Source organism: Entelurus aequoreus, linkage group LG23, assembly GCF_033978785.1.
Source record: "Entelurus aequoreus isolate RoL-2023_Sb linkage group LG23, RoL_Eaeq_v1.1, whole genome shotgun sequence".
Classification (NCBI taxonomy): Eukaryota; Metazoa; Chordata; class Actinopteri; order Syngnathiformes; family Syngnathidae; genus Entelurus; species Entelurus aequoreus.
In genome coordinates, this window is record NC_084753.1 from 41,762,458 (window position 1) to 41,780,741 (window position 18,284).

At 37.0% G+C, this 18,284-nt stretch overlaps 1 protein-coding gene across 2 annotated transcripts in view; it reads left to right on the top strand.

Annotated features, from left to right (window-relative positions):
- Window positions 1–16,805, top strand: part of manba (mannosidase, beta A, lysosomal) — a 39,814-nt gene extending 23,009 nt beyond the window's left edge. For both annotated transcript variants that reach the window (XM_062034469.1, XM_062034470.1), the window contains 5 exons: window positions 8,515–8,679; window positions 8,749–8,893; window positions 11,142–11,284; window positions 15,907–16,167; window positions 16,250–16,805. In XM_062034469.1, coding sequence (XP_061890453.1) covers window positions 8,515–8,679; window positions 8,749–8,893; window positions 11,142–11,284; window positions 15,907–16,167; window positions 16,250–16,480 — 945 coding nt within the window. In that variant the 3' untranslated portion in view covers window positions 16,481–16,805. The remainder of the gene's footprint in view (window positions 1–8,514; window positions 8,680–8,748; window positions 8,894–11,141; window positions 11,285–15,906; window positions 16,168–16,249) is intronic.
- Window positions 16,806–18,284: the final 1,479 nt, after the last annotated feature.

The following is an 18,284-nucleotide window of genomic DNA, read 5'->3' on the forward strand; positions in this document are numbered from 1 at the left end:
ATGTGTTTAAAAATCCTAAAATCATTTTTAAGGTTGTATTTTTTCTCTAAAATTGTCTTTCTGAAAGTTATAAGAAGCAAAGTAAAAAAATAAATGAATTTATTTAAACAAGTGAAGACCAAGTCTTTAAAATATTTTCTTGGATTTTCAAATTCTATTTGAGTTTTGTCTCTCTTAGAATTAAAAATGTCGGGCAAAGCGAGACCAGCTTGCTAGTAAATAAATAAAATTTAAAAAATAGAGGCAGCTCACTGGTAAGTGCTGCTATTTGAGCTATTTTTAGAACAGGCCAGCGGGCTACTCATCTGGTCCTTACGGGCTACCTGGTGCCCGCGGGCACCACGTTGGTGACCCCTGATTTATAATGTCCACAAAGTTTGGTGAGCAGGTTATGTCTGTTTATCTTTTGATATTTTGTGTTTGGTGCATTTTTTTTTTTTCATTTTTTTTTTTTGCACTATGACTAGGGAAGATTGTTTGCATAAAATGTTTAATTTCTTATGGTTCACGGACATGTTTTATCATTTATAGTGTCCACAAAGTTCGGTGAGCAGGTTGTTATGTCTGTTTGTCTTTTGATATTTTGTGTTGGGTGCATTTTTTTATTTTTATTTTTTTATTTTTTTTTGCACTATGACTAGGGAAGGTTGTTTGCATTAAATTTAGAATTTCTTATGGTTCACGGACATATTTTATCATTTATAGTGTCCACAAAGTTCGGTGAGCAGGTTGTTATGTGTGTTTGTCTTTTGACATTTTGTGTTGGGTGCATTTTTTTTTTTTTGCACTATGACTAGGGAAGGTTGTTTGTATTAAATTTTTTATTTCTTATGGTTCACAGACATATTTTATCATTTATAATGTCCACAAAGTTTGGTGAGCAGGTTATGTCTGTTTGTCTTTTGATATTTTGTGTTGGGTGCATTTTTATTTTTTTTTTGCACTATGACTAGGGAAGGTTGTTTGCATAAAATGTTTAATTTATTATGGTTCACGGACATATTTTATCATTTATAATGTCCACAAAGTTTGGTGAGCAGGTTGTTATGTGTGTTTGTCTTTTGACATTTTGTGTTGGGTTAATTTTTTTTAATTTTTTTTTGCACTATGACTAGGGAAGGTTGTTTGTATTACATTTTTTATTTCTTATGGTTCACAGACATATTTTATCATTTATAATGTCCACAAAGTTTGGTGAGCAGGTTATGTCTGTTTGTCTTTTGATATTTTGTGTTGGGTGCATTTATTTTTTATTTTTATTTTTTTGCACTATGACTAGGGAAGGTTGTTTGCATAAAATGTTTAATTTCTTATGGTTCACGGAAATATTTTATCATTTATAGTGTCCACAAAGTTCGGTGAGCAGGTTGTTATGTGTGTTTGTCTTTTGACATTTTGTGTTGGGTGCATTTTCTTTCTTTTTTTTGCACTATGACTAGGGAAGCTTGTTTGTATTAAATTTTTTATTTCTTATGGTTCACAGACATATTTTATCATTTATAATGTCCACAAAGTTTGGTGAGCAGGTTATGTCTGTTTGTCTTTTGATATTTTGTGTTGGGTGCATTTTTTTTTTTTTTTTTGCACTATGACTAGGGAAGGTTGTTTGCATAAAATGTTTAATTTATTATGGTTCACGGACATATTTTATCATTTATAATGTCCACAAAGTTTGGTGAGCAGGTTGTTATGTGTGTTTGTCTTTTGACATTTTGTGTTGGGTTAATTTTTTTTAATTTTTTTTTTGCACTATGACTAGGGAAGGTTGTTTGTATTACATTTTTTATTTCTTATGGTTCACAGACATATTTTATCATTTATAATGTCCACAAAGTTTGGTGAGCAGGTTATGTCTGTTTGTCTTTTGATATTTTGTGTTGGGTGCATTTATTTATTTATTTATTTTTTTGCACTATGACTAGGGAAGGTTGTTTGCATAAAATGTTTAATTTCTTATGGTTCACGGAAATATTTTATCATTTATAGTGTCCACAAAGTTCGGTGAGCAGGTTGTTATGTGTGTTTGTCTTTTGACATTTTGTGTTGGGTGCATTTTCTTTCTTTTTTTTGCACTATGACTAGGGAAGGTTGTTTGTATTAAATTTTTTATTTCTTATGGTTCACAGACATATTTTATCATTTATAATGTCCACAAAGTTTGGTGAGCAGGTTATGTCTGTTTGTCTTTTGATATTTTGTGTTGGGTGCATTTTTTATTTTTTTTTTTGCACTATGACTAGGGAAGGTTGTTTGCATAAAATGTTTAATTTATTATGGTTCACGGACATATTTTATCATTTATAATGTCCACAAAGTTTGGTGAGCAGGTTGTTATGTGTGTTTGTCTTTTGACATTTTGTGTTGGGTTAATTTTTTTTAATTTTTTTTTGCACTATGACTAGGGAAGGTTGTTTGTATTACATTTTTTATTTCTTATGGTTCACAGACATATTTTATCATTTATAATGTCCACAAAGTTTGGTGAGCAGGTTATGTCTGTTTGTCTTTTGATATTTTGTGTTGGGTGCATTTATTTTTTTATTTTAATTTTTTTTTGCACTATGACTAGGGAAGGTTGTTTGCATAAAATGTTTAATTTCTTATGGTTCACGGAAATATTTTATCATTTATAGTGTCCACAAAGTTCGGTGAGCAGGTTGTTATGTGTGTTTGTCTTTTGACATTTTGTGTTGGGTGCATTTTCTTTCTTTTTTTTGCACTATGACTAGGGAAGGTTGTTTGTATTAATTTTTTCATTTCTTATGGTTCACAGACATATTTTATCATTTATAATGTCCACAAAGTTTGGTGAGCAGGTTATGTCTGTTTATCTTTTGATATTTTGTGTTGGGTGCATTTTTTTTTTTTTCACTATGACTAGGGAAGGTTGTTTGCATAAAATGTTTAATTTCTTATGGTTCACAGACATATTTTATTATTTATAGTGTCCACAAAGTTAGGTGAGCAGGTTGTTATGTGTGTTTGTATTTTGACATTTTGTGTTGGGTGCATTTTTATATTTTTTTTGCACTATGACTAGGGAAGGTTGTTTGCATTACATTTTGAATTTCTTATGGTTCACGGACATATTTTATCATTTATAATGTCCACAAAGTTTGGTGAGCAGGTTGTTATGTCTGTTTGTCTTTTGACATTTTGTGTTGGGTGCATTTTTTTTTTTTTTTTGCACTATGACTAGGGAAGGTTGTTTGCATTAAATTTTTAATTTCTTATGGTTCACGGACATATTTTATCATTTATAATGTCCACAAAGTTTGGTGAGCAGGTTATGTGTGTTTGTCTTTTGACATTTTGTGTTGGGTGCATTTTTTTAAAAAAAATTTTTTGCACTATGACTAGGGAAGGTTGTTTGCATAAAATGTTTAATTTCTTATGGTTCACGGACATATTTTATCATTTATAGTGTCCACAAAGTTCGGTGAGCAGGTTATGTGTGTTTGTCTTTTGACATTTTGTGTTGGGTGCATTTTTTATTTATTTTTTGCACTATGACTAGGGAAGGTTGTTTGTATTACATTTTTTATTTCTTATGGTTCACAGACATATTTTATCATTTATAATGTCCACAAAGTTTGGTGAGCAGGTTATGTCTGTTTGTCTTTTGATATTTTGTGTTGGGTGCATTTATTTATTTATTTATTTTTTTTGCACTATGACTAGGGAAGGTTGTTTGCATTAATTTTTTAATTTATTATGGTTCACGGACATATTTTATCATTTATAATGTCCACAAAGTTTGGTGAGCAGGTTTTGTGTGTTTGTCTTTTGACATTTTGTGTTGGGTGCATTTTTTTTTTTGCACTATGACTAGGGAAGGTTGTTTGCATAAAATGTTTAATTTCTTATGGTTCATGGACATATTTTATCATTTATAGTGTCCACAAAGTTCGGTGAGCAGGTTGTTATGTGTGTTTGTCTTTTGACATTTTGTGTTGGGTGCATTTTCTTCTTTTTTTTTTGCACTATGACTAGGGAAGGTTGTTTGTATTACATTTTTTATTTCTTATGGTTCACAGACATATTTTATCATTTATAACAGACCTGGGCATTGTGCGGCCCGCGGGCCGCATCCGGCCCTTTGTACGTCCCTGTCCGGCCCGCGTGAGGCCAATTATAAATTACAAAATAAATTTTAAAAAGCATCTATTTCGAGTGTGCAATACAACGGTGCTGCTTTTGTTTTGAAAAGCGTTATTTGTATTACTTCCGTGTGGACGTATCCTCGTGCGCGCAGCGGCAATCTCAAATTACAAAATAAATTTAAAAAAACATCTTTGTCGTGCGTGCAATACAACTGTGCTGCTTTTATTTTGAAAAGTGTTATATGTGCGTATGTCCTGTGAGGGAAGGCGCACAGCGACAAGTGATGCCCGGTTAAAGTTGATGACGAATGGCGTGTTTTCAACAAGACAAGTAAAGGTAAAGCTGTGTGCTTATTTGTGGTACACACGTTGCTGTGTTTAAAGAATATAGTGTAACGACCTGCTGAAGTAGATGTTGTCTTCTTGAGTTGCGTAAATGAGGAGTGAGGAGACGTGCGTGTGGAAGGAACGAGATATGTTGAGCTGTGTTAGTATAGCTTGCTCAATAAAAGTTTAAAAAGAGCGTCAGACTTGATGTGCACTTCTTCTGGACGCTACAATTGGTGGCAGAAGTAAAACTTTGCGCATACTGCACTGTTTGTGTGCTACGTCATCGGGAGGTACGTGCCAAGTGAGGAGCTCGCCGCAAAGAGAGAGAGAGAGAGAGAGAGAGAGAGAGAGAGAGAGTGTGTTTACAGGTGCAGCCACGCTGCTTGCCACGGGGGGAATTCCGCCCTCAATGAAGACTCCCAGGTTTGATGGCAAGGCGAACTGGGAGGCATTTCATCCCACTTCTGACATCAATTGTAGCGTCCAGAAGAAGTGCACACCAAGTCTGATGCACTTTTTAAACTTTTATTGAGCATGCTATACTAACACAGCTCAACTTATCTCGTTCTTTCCAAAAGGAAAACCAATCCTCACTCCTCATTTCCGCAACAGCAACGCTTCCTCCTTCTTCGCCAATCACCTTACAGGCGTGCTACGTTCACAACAAAGAGGATGCAGGATAAAGTGACAGAAATTGAAATTTTTGTATTGTAATATACATCAGGAAGTGTTGTGTAAGAAAGTGTTAAAAATAAAACCATCAAAAGCCATCTGCTTTTGTATAAAGATAAGTTAGGTTAAATGAAAATATTATTATTATTATTATCTATCTTACGGTATATCAAAAATAATTTGAGCAAAATTTAATTGAAATATTGTCAGTGTGGCCCTCCAGCAGTGCTCGGGTTGCTCATGCGGCCCCCGGTAAAAATTAATTGCCCACCCCTGATTTATAATGTCCACGAAGTTTGGTGAGCAGGTTATGTCTGTTTGTCTTTTGATATTTTGTGTTGGGTGCATTTATTTATTTATTTATTTATTTTTCACTATGACTAGGGAAGGTTGTTTGCATTAATTTTTTAATTTATTATGGTTCACGGACATATTTTATCATTTATAATGTCCACAAAGTTTGGTGAGCAGGTTGTTATGTGTGTTTGTCTTTTGACATTTTGTGTTGGGTGCATTTTTTTTATTTTTTTTTGCACTATGACTAGAGAAGGTTGTTTGCATAAAATGTTTAATTTCTTATGGTTCACGGACATATTTTATCATTTATAGTGTCCACAAAGTTCGGTGAGCAGGTTGTTATGTGTGTTTGTCTTTTGACATTTTGTGTTGGGTGCATTTTCTTTTTCTTTTTTTGCACTATGACTAGGGAAGGTTGTTTGTATTACATTTTTTATTTATTATGGTTCACAGACATATTTTATCATTTATAATGTCCACAAAGTTTGGTGAGCAGGTTATGTCTGTTTGTCTTTTGATATTTTGTGTTGGGTGCATTTTTTATTTATTTTTGCACTATGACTAGGGAAGGTTGTTTGCATAAAATGTTTAATTTCTTATGGTTCACAGACATATTTTATCATTTATAGTGTCCACAAAGTTCGGTGAGCAGGTTGTTATGTGTGTTTGTCTTTTGACATTTTGTGTTGGGTGCATTTTTTTTAATTTTTTTGCACTATGACTAGGGAAGGTTGTTTGCATTACATTTCGAATTTCTTATGGTTCACGGACATATTTTATCATTTATAATGTCCACAAAGTTCGGTGAGCAGGTTGTTATGTGTGTTTGTCTTTTGACATTTTGTGTTGGGTGCATTTTTATTTATTTTTTTGCACTATGACTAGGGAAGGTTGTTTGCATTACATTTTTAATTTCTTATGGTTCACGGACATATTTTATCATTTATAATGTCCACAAAGTTTGGTGAGCAGGTTATGTCTGTTTGTCTTTTGATATTTTGTGTTGGGTGCATTTTTATTTTTTATTTTTTTTGCACTATGACTAGGGAAGGTTGTTTGCATTAAATTTTGAATTTCTTATGGTTCATGGACATATTTGATCATTTATAATGTCCACAAAGTTTGGTGAGCAGGTTATGTCTGTTTGTCTTTTGATATTTTGTGTTGGGTGCTTTTTTTTGTGTGTGTGTTTTTTTGCACTATGACTAGGGAAGGTTGTTTGCATTAAAGTTTTAATTTCTTATGGTTCACGGACATATTTTATCATTTATAATGTCCACAAAGTTTGGTGAGCAGGTTGTTATGTGTGTTTGTCTTTTGACATTTTGTGTTGGGTGCATTTTTTTTTTTTTTTTTTTTTGCACTATGACTAGGGAAGGTTGTTTGCATTAAATTTTGAATTTCTTATGGTTCACGGACATATTTGATCATTTATAATGTCCACAAAGTTCGGTGAGCAGGTTGTTATGTCTGTTTGTCTTTTGATATTTTGTGTTGGGTGCATTTTTTAAAATTTTGTTTTGCACTATGACTAGGGAAGGTTGTTTGCATTAAATTTTTAATTTCTTATGGTTCACGGACATATTTGATCATTTATAATGTCCTCAAAGTTCGGTGAGCAGGTTGTTATGTCTGTTTGTCTTTTGACATTTTGTGTTGGGTGCATTTTATTTTTATTTTTTTTGCACTATGACTAGGGAAGGTTGTTTGCATAAAATTTTAAATTTCTTATGGTTCACGGACATATTTGATCATTTATAATGTCCACAAAGTTCGGTGAGCAGGTTGTTATGTGTGTTTGTCTTTTGACATTTTGTGTTGGGTGCATTTTTTATTTTTTTTAATTTTTTTTGCACTATGACTAGGGAAGGTTGTTTGCATAAAAATTTTAATTTCTTATGGTTCACGGACATATTTTATCATTTATAATGTCCACAAAGTTCGGTGAGCAGGTTGTTATGTGTGTTTGTCTTTTGACATTTTGTGTTGGGTGCATTTTTTTTTTTTTTTTTTGCACTATGACTAGGGAAGGTTGTTTGCATTAAATTTTTAATTTCTTATGGTTCACGGACATATTTGATCATTTATAATGTCCACAAAGTTTGGTGAGCAGGTTATGTCTGTTTGTCTTTTGATATTTTGTGTTGGGTGCATTTTTTTAAAAAAATTTTTTTGCACTATGACTAGGGAAGGTTGTTTGCATTAAATGTTGAATTTCTTATGGTTCACGGACATATTTTATCATTTATAATGTCCACAAAGTTTGGTGAGCAGGTTGTTATGTCTGTTTGTCTTTTGACATTTTGTGTTGGGTGCATTTTTTTTTTCCACTATGACTTGGGAAGGTTGTTTGCATTGGGTCATATAAGTAAATGCTGCGCATGCAATTCAAGCGTAATTAAAACCTCTTAGGGCACCTTTTAGCTCTTATTTCCAAAATTGTGTACACTACTGAATTGAGGTCGTATGGCCGCTTATGTGGACACTTATACTGCCATCTGGTGGTGTCAGAAGAACATACAATGGAATTTGGGAGAAAAAAAAGTGTAAAAATAAGAATTAGCATGTCACTAAACATGAAGTACACGTTTGTGTACTTATGGACTAAGTACATCATATCAAAAGATGATTCCTAGTTTTTATTCTAATTAGGGTCCAATAAGCTGTTGCGTCGACCAGCTCTTCCTCCCAGGGAATCTAAGTTACTGGTCAATCCCAAGTTCTTTCGATGACATATATGCTGAGTAAGAAGGACCATCAAGACAGAATAGGAATATTATCAAGTTTTACTGAAATTTCAGGAGATCAGCCCACACCAATACATTCATATCGGCTACTCGAGTTGATCTAACATTCTCCACAAAGCCCAAATAGCAAAGAGAAAAAAAACAACATGTAAACAAACAGCTTGGGCCTTAAGAGGTTTATTAAAGATCTTTTGACCTGAATTACTCACGTTGTCCACCAGATGGCGACATAATGGCAGCTTTAAAATGGTCAGACTATTAAAATGACTCAGCTCGATTTTTCCAATACTTTTGAGGGTGCAGTCCTGAACTTAAGTTCACCAATGATACAGTTTTTTTTAAGTGACGTGTTTGCGATGGTGCAGGTTTCCGTTCCGGAAGACTGGAGCTACAGCAGCAGCTTCTCTGCGCACCGCCAGCACCACCAGGATGGCAACCAGCAGATGTTGCAGCAGGCCGCCATACACTTCCACCTGCCCAACTCCACTGATCCCCTCAGGAGGTTTAAGGACACGCTCTACCTGACACAGGTAACTCTCCGGTTGGGAAGTCACCCCCGTCCTGCAGGTGGCGGTAAAAGCATGTTGTTGTGCATGCAGGTGATGCAGGCTCAATGCGTGAAGACTCAGACGGACTTTTACCGCCGAAGCCGGAGCGAGATCATTGATGGCAAAGGTCACACCATGGGCGCCCTCTACTGGCAGCTCAACGATGTTTGGCAGGCGCCCTCTTGGTCCTCAATTGGTGAGCAAAGTTGGAAGTAATACTCAAAATGTGTCTTCAGTGTTGCTTTATGTTGCATTTGTTGTGAGACTCCTGACTTCCTGTTTGTGTGTGCACTCCTGACTTCTTGTTTGTGTGGGACTCCTGACTTCCTGTTTGTGTGGGACTCCTGACTTCCTGTTTGTGTGGACTCCTGACTTCCTGTTTGTGTGGGACTCCTGACTTCCTGTTTGTGTGGGACTCCTGACTTCCTGTTTTTGTGGGACTCCTGACTTCCTGTTTGTGTGTGCACTCCTGACTTCTTGTTTGTGTGGGACTCCTGACTTCCTGTTTGTGTGTGACTCCTGACTTCCTGTTTGTGTGGGACTCCTGACTTCCTGTTTGTGTGGGACTCCTGACTTTCTGTTTGTGTGTGCACTCCTGACTTCCTGTTTGTGTGAGCACTCCTGACTTCCTGTTTGTGTGGACTCCTGAATTCCTGTTTGTGTGTGCACTCCTGACTTCTTGTTTGTGTGGTACTCCTGACTTCCTGTTTGTGTGGGACTCCTGACTTCCTGTTTGTGTGTGCACTCCTGACTTCCTGTTTGTGTGTGTGGACTCCTGACTTCCTGTTTGTGTGTGGACTCCTGACTTCCTGTTTGTGTGGGACTCCTGACTTCCTGTTTGTGTGGACTCCTGACTTCCTGTTTGTGTGGACTCCTGACTTCCTGTTTGTGTGGGACTCCTGACTTCCTGTTTGTGTGTGGACTCCTGACTTCCTGTTTGTGTGGGACTCCTGACTTCCTGTTTGTGTGGACTCCTGACTTCCTGTTTGTGTGTGCACTCCTGACTTCCTGTTTGTGTGGTACTCCTGACTTCCTGTTTGTGTGTGACTCCTGACTTCCTGTTTGTGTGGGACTCCTGACTTCCTGTTTGTGTGTGCACTCCTGACTTCCTGTTTGTGTGGACTCCTGACTTCCTGTTTGTGTGTGCACTCCTGACTTCCTGTTTGTGTGGTACTCCTGACTTCCTGTTTGTGTGGGACTCCTGACTTCTTGTTTGTGTGTGCACTCCTGACTTCCTGTTTGTGTGGGACTCCTGACTTCTTGTTTGTATGGGACTCCTGACTTCCTGTTTGTGTGTGGACCCCTGACTTCCTGTTTGTGTGTGGACCCCTGACTTCCTGTTTGTGTGTGACTCCTGACTTCTTCTTGGTGTGTGGACTCCTGACTTCCTGTTTGTGTGGGACTCCTGACTTCCTGTTTGTGTGTGGACTCCTGACTTCCTGTTTGTGTGGGACTCCTGACTTCCTGTTTGTGTGTGGACTCCTGACTTCCTGTTTGTGTGTGACTCCTGACTTCCTGTTTGTGTATGTGCACTCCTGACTTCCTGTTTGTGTATGTACACTCCTGACTTCCTGTTTGTGTGGGACTCCTGACTTCCTGTCTGTGTGGGATTCCTGAGTTCCTGTTTGTGTTTGTGACTCCTGACTTCCTGTTTGTGACTCCTGACTTCCTGTTTGTGTGTGGACTCCTGACTTCTTGTTTGTGTGTGGACTCCTGACTTCCTGTTTGTGTTTGTGACTCCTGACTTCCTGTTTGTGTGTGTGGACTCCTGACATCCTGTTTGTGTGTGTGGACTCCTGACTTCTTGTTTGTGTTTGTGACTCCTGACTTCCTGTTTGTGTTTGTGACTCCTGACTTCCTGTTTGTGTGTGGACTCCTGACTTCTTGTTTGTGTGTGTGTGACTCCTGACTTCATGTTTGTGTGTGTGACTCCTGACTTCCTGTTTGTGTGTGTGACTCCTGATTTCCTGTTTGTGTGTGTGGACTCCTGACTTCCTGTTTGTGTGTGTGGACTCCTGACTTCCTGTTTGTGTTTGTGACTCCTGACTTCTTGTTTGTGTTTGTGACTCCTGACTTCCTGTTTGTGACTCCTGACTTCCTGTTTGTGTGTGGACTCCTGACTTCCTGCTTGTGTTTGTGACTCCTGACTTCCTGCTTGTGTGTGTGGACTCCTGACTTCCTGTTTGTGTGTGTGGACTCCTGACTTCCTGTTTGTGACTCCTGACTTCCTGTTTGTGTTTGTGACTCCTGATTTCCTGTTTGTGTGTGGACTCCTGACTTCTTGTTTGTGTGTGGACTCCTGACTTCCTGCTTGTGTTTGTGACTCCTGACTTCCTGTTTGTGTGTGTGTGACTCCTGACTTCCTGTTTGTGTGTGTGGACTCCTGACTTCCTGTTTGTGTGTGTGGACTCCTGACTTCCTGTTTGTGTGTGTGACTCCTGCAGAATTTGGCGGGAAGTGGAAAATGCTGCATTACTTCGCTCAGGACTTCTTCGCCGACGTCCTGCCCGTGAGCTTCGAGGATAGCGACATGCTGCTCATCTACGCCGTGTCAGATCTGAGTGGAGACATCAAAGTCAGGGCCGTGGTATGTTCCAAAATACACACCAAAAATAACGCAATTAATGTTTCTTATTAGAAAAAAAAAGAAATGGGAAAGTTTGATACGGTCGTCCCTTGCCATGTCGCACTTCAAATAATGCAATTTTTTTTTTAAAGCCTATTCTACCACATTTTTGGCCTTAATTAAGCATTTACCATGCAAATATCAATACTAGAGTAGTACTGACCAGACTCAGGGTTTCCCCTGAACTGCCCAAGATACCTGTGGCAGTGGGGGCGTGGTTATGGGCGTGGTCACAATGACATCATCGAGTAATTTGCATAGTATGCTATGATGATATGATTATCTTTAAAAAGGCTCAAAAATGTATACATTTAAAACAAATCTGTTTTTATTAATTATTATCAACATATTAATTTTTTTATCATGTTGCCATATTTTAAATTGTTTCTGCTTTTTGTACAATGTTTGTACAATGTCTTTGTTGAGATTTTTTCAAGTGTTTACAGACTTTTAATGACTTTTTCAAATGAAAAACAACCAGCCACAAATCTAGCGTCTTCTTCTGGTGTTATTGTAGAATGTACTCGTATTTAGAGACTCCTGTCCCCCGACGTCCCTGATGAAAGACTGCATGACGTCACACTTTTTCTTTAATATTTGCTCATTTTGTAGGTGGCTGTCCGCTGGTATATCTGGGATATATGTATAAATCAACGTCCACATCACAGACATGCTGACAATATTTACATCCGGTTTAATAGCCCGGTTTTCGGTGATCAAAGTCTTTTTTTTCGGTGGTCAAGGTTTCGGTACATCACTTGTCAATAGTGCGCAAATAATAGGCTATATACTGTATATCAATTCATACTGTAACGACCAGCAAATGTTAATGTTTTATGTCCGTGTGGTTTGGATTGGATGTCGGTTTTTCCCATGTTTGCAAACACACCGTCCGTGCCTGAAAGGTGATTGGCGGAGAATGAGGAAGTGTTGTTGTGTGTCCGGCGGGGAAGCGCGGACTCACACGACAAAAGTCTTTGCACGGGAGGTAAAACCTGTTGGAATTGTGACGTTTTTTATCATAGGATTGGTAATAAAAGTTAAAAATAGCGCCGGACGTTGTGTGTTATATTATATTACTTGAATTTGTTTTCAAGTACAAATAAAAGCCCTTATTTTCAAGGTGTGGTAGCGGCGCGCCACATTCAATTACATTAAGGGTAAACCCTGGTGCTGTTCAGTATCGCGGCCACTGATTGGCTCAGCCTCGGGCAGCACTGCTATATTGGATTAATAGAGTGTAAAGCAGGGGTCACCAACGCGGTGCCCGCGGGCACCAGGTAGCCCGTAAGGACCAGATGAGTAGCCCGCTGGCCTGTTCTAAAAATAGCTCAAATAGCAGCACTTACCAGTGAGCTGCCTCTATTTTTTAAATTGTATTTATTTACTAGCAAGCTGGTCTCGCTTTGCCCGACATTTTTAATTCTAAGAGAGACAAAACTCAAATAGAATTTGAAAATCCAAGAAAATATTTTAAAGACTTGGTCTTCACTTGTTTAAATTCATAAATTTTTTTACTTTGCTTCTTATAACTTTCAGAAAGACAATTTTAGAGAAAAAATACAACCTTAAAAATGATTTTAGGATTTTTAAACACATATACCTTTTTACCTTTTAAATTCCTTCCTCTTCTTTCCTGACAATTTAAATCAATGTTCAAGTATTTTTTTTTTTTAATTATTGTAAAGAATAATAAATACATTTTAATTTAATTCTTCATTTTAGCTTCTGTTTTTTCGACGAAGAATATTTGTGAAATATTTCTTCAAACTTATTATGATTAAAATTCAAAAAAATTATTCTGGCAAATCTAGAAAATCTGTAGAATCAAATTTAAATTTTATTTCAAAGTCTTTTGAATTTCTTTTAAAATTTTTGTTCTGGAAATTCTAGAAGAAATAATGATTTGTCTTTGTTAGAAATATAGCTTGGTCCAATTTGTTATATATTCTAACAAAGTGTAGATTGGATTTTAACCTATTTAAAACATGTCATCAAAATTCTAAAATTAATCTTAATCAGGAAAAATAACTAATGATGTTCCATAAATTCTTTTTTTAAGTTTTTCTTTTCTTTTTTTCGGTTGAATTTTGAATTTTAAAGAGTCGAAATTAAAAATAAACTGTTTCAAAATTTAATTGTCATTTTTTTCATGTTTTCTCCTCTTTTAAACCGTTCAATTAAGTGTAAATATCATTAATTATTAATAATAACGTCAAAGGTAAATTGAGCAAATTGGCTATTTCTGGCAATTTATTTAAGTGTGTATCAAACTGGTAGCCCTTCGCATTAATCAGTACCCAAGAAGTAGCTCTTGCTTTCAAAAAGGTTGGTGACCCCTGGTGTAAAGGGTGTTATTTCATAAAGTTGTCAAATTTATTTAGTAGATCATTAACAGATTTCTACGCTCTCAAACATTTTGACTGGAGGGCCGCAGTGTGCACATATTATATTAATATAATGGATTTATAATTAATATAATTGGATATTAAGAGTATGTGAAAGTTCGACTCCTACCTTGTTTACTTCCGTGACGAACCTCCTTTAAAGTTTTGTAATCAATCAGAAATATCAAGCAGTTAAAATGCGCCAAACATCAGAATCAGAATCAGAAATACTTTAATAATCCCCGAGGGGAAATTAATAGAGACGTCCGATAAATGCGTTTAAATGTAATATCGGAAATTATCGGTATCGGTTTTTTTATCAGTATCGTCTTTTTTTTTTAAAATTAAATCCACATAAAAAACACAAGATACACTTACAATTAGTGCACCAACCCAAAAAACCTCCCTCCCCCATTTACACTCATTCACACAAAAGGGTTGTTTCTTTCTGTTATTAATATTCTGCTTCCTACATTATATATCAATATATATCAATACAGTCTGCAAGGGATACAGTCCGTAAGCACACATGATTGTGCGTGCTGCTGGTCCACTAATAGTACTAACCTTTAACAGTTAATTTTACTCATTTTCATCCATTACTAGTTTCTATGTAACTGTTTTTATATTGTTGTACTTTCTTTTTTATTCAAGAAAATGTTTTTAATTTATTTATCTTATTTTACTAATTAAAAAAAAAAAAGTACCTTATCTTCACCATACCTGGTTGTCCAAATTAGGCATAATAATGTGTTAATTCCACGACTGCATATATCGGTTGATATCGGTATCGGTAATTAAAGAGTTGGACAATATCGGAATATCGGATATCGGCAAAAAGCCATTATCGGACATCCCTAATCAAAATACATTTTGGTACTAAAATATTGGAATCGAGACAACCCAAGTCCATGATGATGAATTGTGTTTTGTTCCTTCCTTCCTTCCACTAACTGTTTTTATATTGTTGTACTTTCTTTTTTATTCAAGAAAATGTTTTTAATTTATTTATCTTATTTTACTAATTTTTAAAAAAAAAGTACCTTATCTTCACCATACCTGGTTGTCCAAATTAGGCATAATAATGTGTTAATTCCACGACTGCATATATCGGTTGATATCGGTATCGGTTGATATCGGTATCTGTAATTAAAGAGTTGGACAATATCGGATATCGACAAAAAGCCATTATCGGACATCCCTAGTGGCCATGTTTGTTGACTTTTTGTGTTAGTTGCATTTTTTTTTTTTTGCACCATGACTAAGGAAGGTTGTTCGGTTTGGGTCATGTAAATAAATTCTGTGCTGTAGGGACTTCAATGCAGAATTACTGATCATTGTCTTGATTTTAGTCATGTTGTCCTTACTAAAGTCATGATGTCTCGTGGGCCACATTGAAGACGTCGGCAGATTGGACACCACTGATCTAGCTACTTACTGATTCCTACTCCCTTTGCTGGCCGTGCCCGAAACCGACAAACAAGGGACGACTACATGTATTTTCACTCAAATTTGGGAGGAAAAAACCCCGTAACATGCTCAATATGATTTTGGTCCACCTTTTGCAGCTATTACAGCTTCAACTCTCCTGGGAGGGCTGTCCACAAGGTTGCGGAGTGTGTTTACAGCAATTTTCCACCATTCTTCCCCAAGTTAAAGTACCAATGATTGTCACACACCCACACACTAGGTGTGGTGAAATTTGTCCTTTGCATTTGACCCATCCCCTTGATCACCCCTTGGGAGGTGAGGGGAGCAGTGAGCAGCAGCGGTGCCACGCCCGGGAATCATTTTTGGTGATTTAACCCCCAATTCCAACCCTTGATGCTGAGTGTCAAGCAGGGAAGTAATGGCTGCCATTTTTATAGTCTTTGGTATGACTCGGCCGGGGTTTGAACTCACGACCTACCCATCTCAGGGCGGACAGTCTAACCACTAGGCCACTGCGTAGGTAGTTGTGTCCACACCGCATTGGTGAGGTCACACACTGATGCTGGTGGAGAAGGCCTGGCTCTCAGTCTCCGTTCCAATTCATCCCAAAGGTGTTCTATCGGGTTTAGGTCAGGACTCTGTGCAGGCCAGTCAAGTTCACCCACACCAGACTCTGTCATTCATGTCTTTGTGGACTTTGAGAGAAATTTGAGAGAGAAAAAAAACTATAACATGCTCCATTTACAATCTGTGTTGGTCCGCCAGGTGTCCGTTTACACGTGGAGTGATGCGGATCCCGTTTGCACCCTCAAGTCCCAGCTGCTTCCGGTGCCGGGAGGCAGCGCCGTGCCCGTTTTCAAGCAGCCGGTCGCCGCCCTGCTGGCGGGGTGCGGTCACTGCACCCGCCTCACCTGCCTGCTCAGCTTCCGGCTGGAGGACGGCGGCGGGCGGCAACAGGGGCCCTCCAACCACCACTTCCTGTGCTCGCCTAAAGACGCCCAGGGCCTCCGGCGGCCCAACATCACGGTAAGCAACGTTGTCCGTGTATTTGGCCGTACCGTATACACCTTTTCCTTTTAACGGGGCGAGATGTTCCCCCCCCCCGCAGGCCAAAGTGCAGGAATCTAGCGAGGGGTTGCTTGTACGGCTCCACTCCTCCGCCATTGCTCCTTTTGTGTGGCTTGACGCCGGTAGCCTTCCCGGGCGTTTTAGCTCCAATGGCTTCCTGATGCTCTCCAGGGACAAGCCGGTGGTTTTCCAGCCGTGGCGACCCACCAGCGTTGCAGAACTCACCACGTCCCTCACTATCACGTCTTTGAGTGACGTCTATTGGCCTTGACCGAGGTGAACATTCCACATCACGGTTATTGTGACCAAAGCCGTTATCGTTACTATCAGGGTGTTGTTGACATTACTATCAGGGTGTTGATGAATGTGCTCCGAAAGTACTGATACTAACCGATGGACACACAATTAAAAAAAAATTCTAAGGGCGGTATAGCTCGGTTGGTACTGTGGCTGTGCCAGCAACTTGAGGGTTCCAAGTTCGAGCCCCAGTCCAGTCATGGTGCTGGTTAGGAAACACTGGGATAGACTATACAGTCTAATGTCTAATGGCAGAAAAAGTAAAAAAAAAAAAAAAAAAAAAAAAAATTTCAAACAATTTCACACTGGAAAAAAATCTAAAACTTTTTCTCACTCCTTTTCAAATATGTAAAAAAAAAAAAAAAAAGGCCATTGCTCATTTTGTTGATTTTTTTTGGTCATTTTTTATTCTCCATTGTTTTCATTTTGTTATAATGGCAGTTAAGGCTATAGCACTGTATTGGATCAGGCTTTCTCTTGTTGTTTTTTTTGCATATTTGAAATAAAAATATGTCAAATCACATATTAAAAGTAAAATAATGGCAGAAAAAGTGAGAAAAAAAAATCACATTTTTCAAACAATTTCACACTGGAAAAAAAATCTAAAATAATTCATATAATTTCAAAGTACGACACAAAACCCACATTTAACCATCAGTTAAAGTCGCCTTGTAATTAAAAAAAGTAATTAACTGTCAATTTTATGTCATTTTTGTTGTTTATTTAAATATTATTAATACTTAAGTATATTTTAAGTTCAGTCATGGTGCTGGTTAAGAAACACTGGGATAGACTATACAGTTTCATTCCATATTAAAAAATAAAATAATGGCAGAAAAAGTAAATTAAAAAAAATTTAATTTTTGAAACAATTTCACACTGGGAAAAAATCTAAAAAAATTCATATAATTTCAAAGTACGACACAAAAATGTTTTTCTCTTTCTCTTTTATGAGTGTCAAAATGTCAGAATGTATTCTGTCAAAAAAAATTAGATTTTTTCTAAATGTGATAACGTCGGGAATTTTTGTAAGTGTCAAAAAGTCAGGATTTTTTTTGTCAAAAAATCTGGATTTTTTCTTAGTGTCAAAATTTCCGAATATATTTTGTCAAAAAGTCTAGATTTTTTCTAAATGTGATAGTTGGGAATTTTTCTAAGTGTCAAAAAGTCTGGATTTTTTCCAAGTGTCAAAAATTCACGATTTTTTCTAACTGTCAGAAAGTTAGGATTTTTTTTGTCAAAAAGTCAGGATTTTTTTTGTTAAAAAGTCTGGATATTTCCTTAGTGTCAAAATGTCGGAATATATTCTGTCAAAATGTCGGAATATATTCTGTCAAAAAAATCTAGATTTTTTCTAAATGTGATAAAGTCGGGAATTTTGCTAAGTGTCAAAAAATCTGGATTTTTTTGAAGTGTCAAAAAATCTGGATTTTTTTGAAGTGTCAAAAAATGGGGATTTTTTGAAAGTGTCAAAAAATGGGGATTTTTTGTAAGTGTAAAAACTTCGGGATTTTTTCTAACTGTCAAAAAGTCTGGATTTTTTTTGTCCAAAAATCGGGATATTTTCCTAGTGTCATAAAGTGGGGATGTTTTACAATTGTCAAAAAGTGGGGATTTTTTTATGTGTCAAAATGTCTGGATTTTTTTTCTAAGTGTCAAAATGTCGGGATATTTTGTAAGTGTCAAAAAATCGGGATTTTTTTCTAAATGTCAAAATGTCTGGATTTTTTCCAAGTGTCAAAATTTTGGAATATTTACTGTCAAAAAGTGGGGATTTT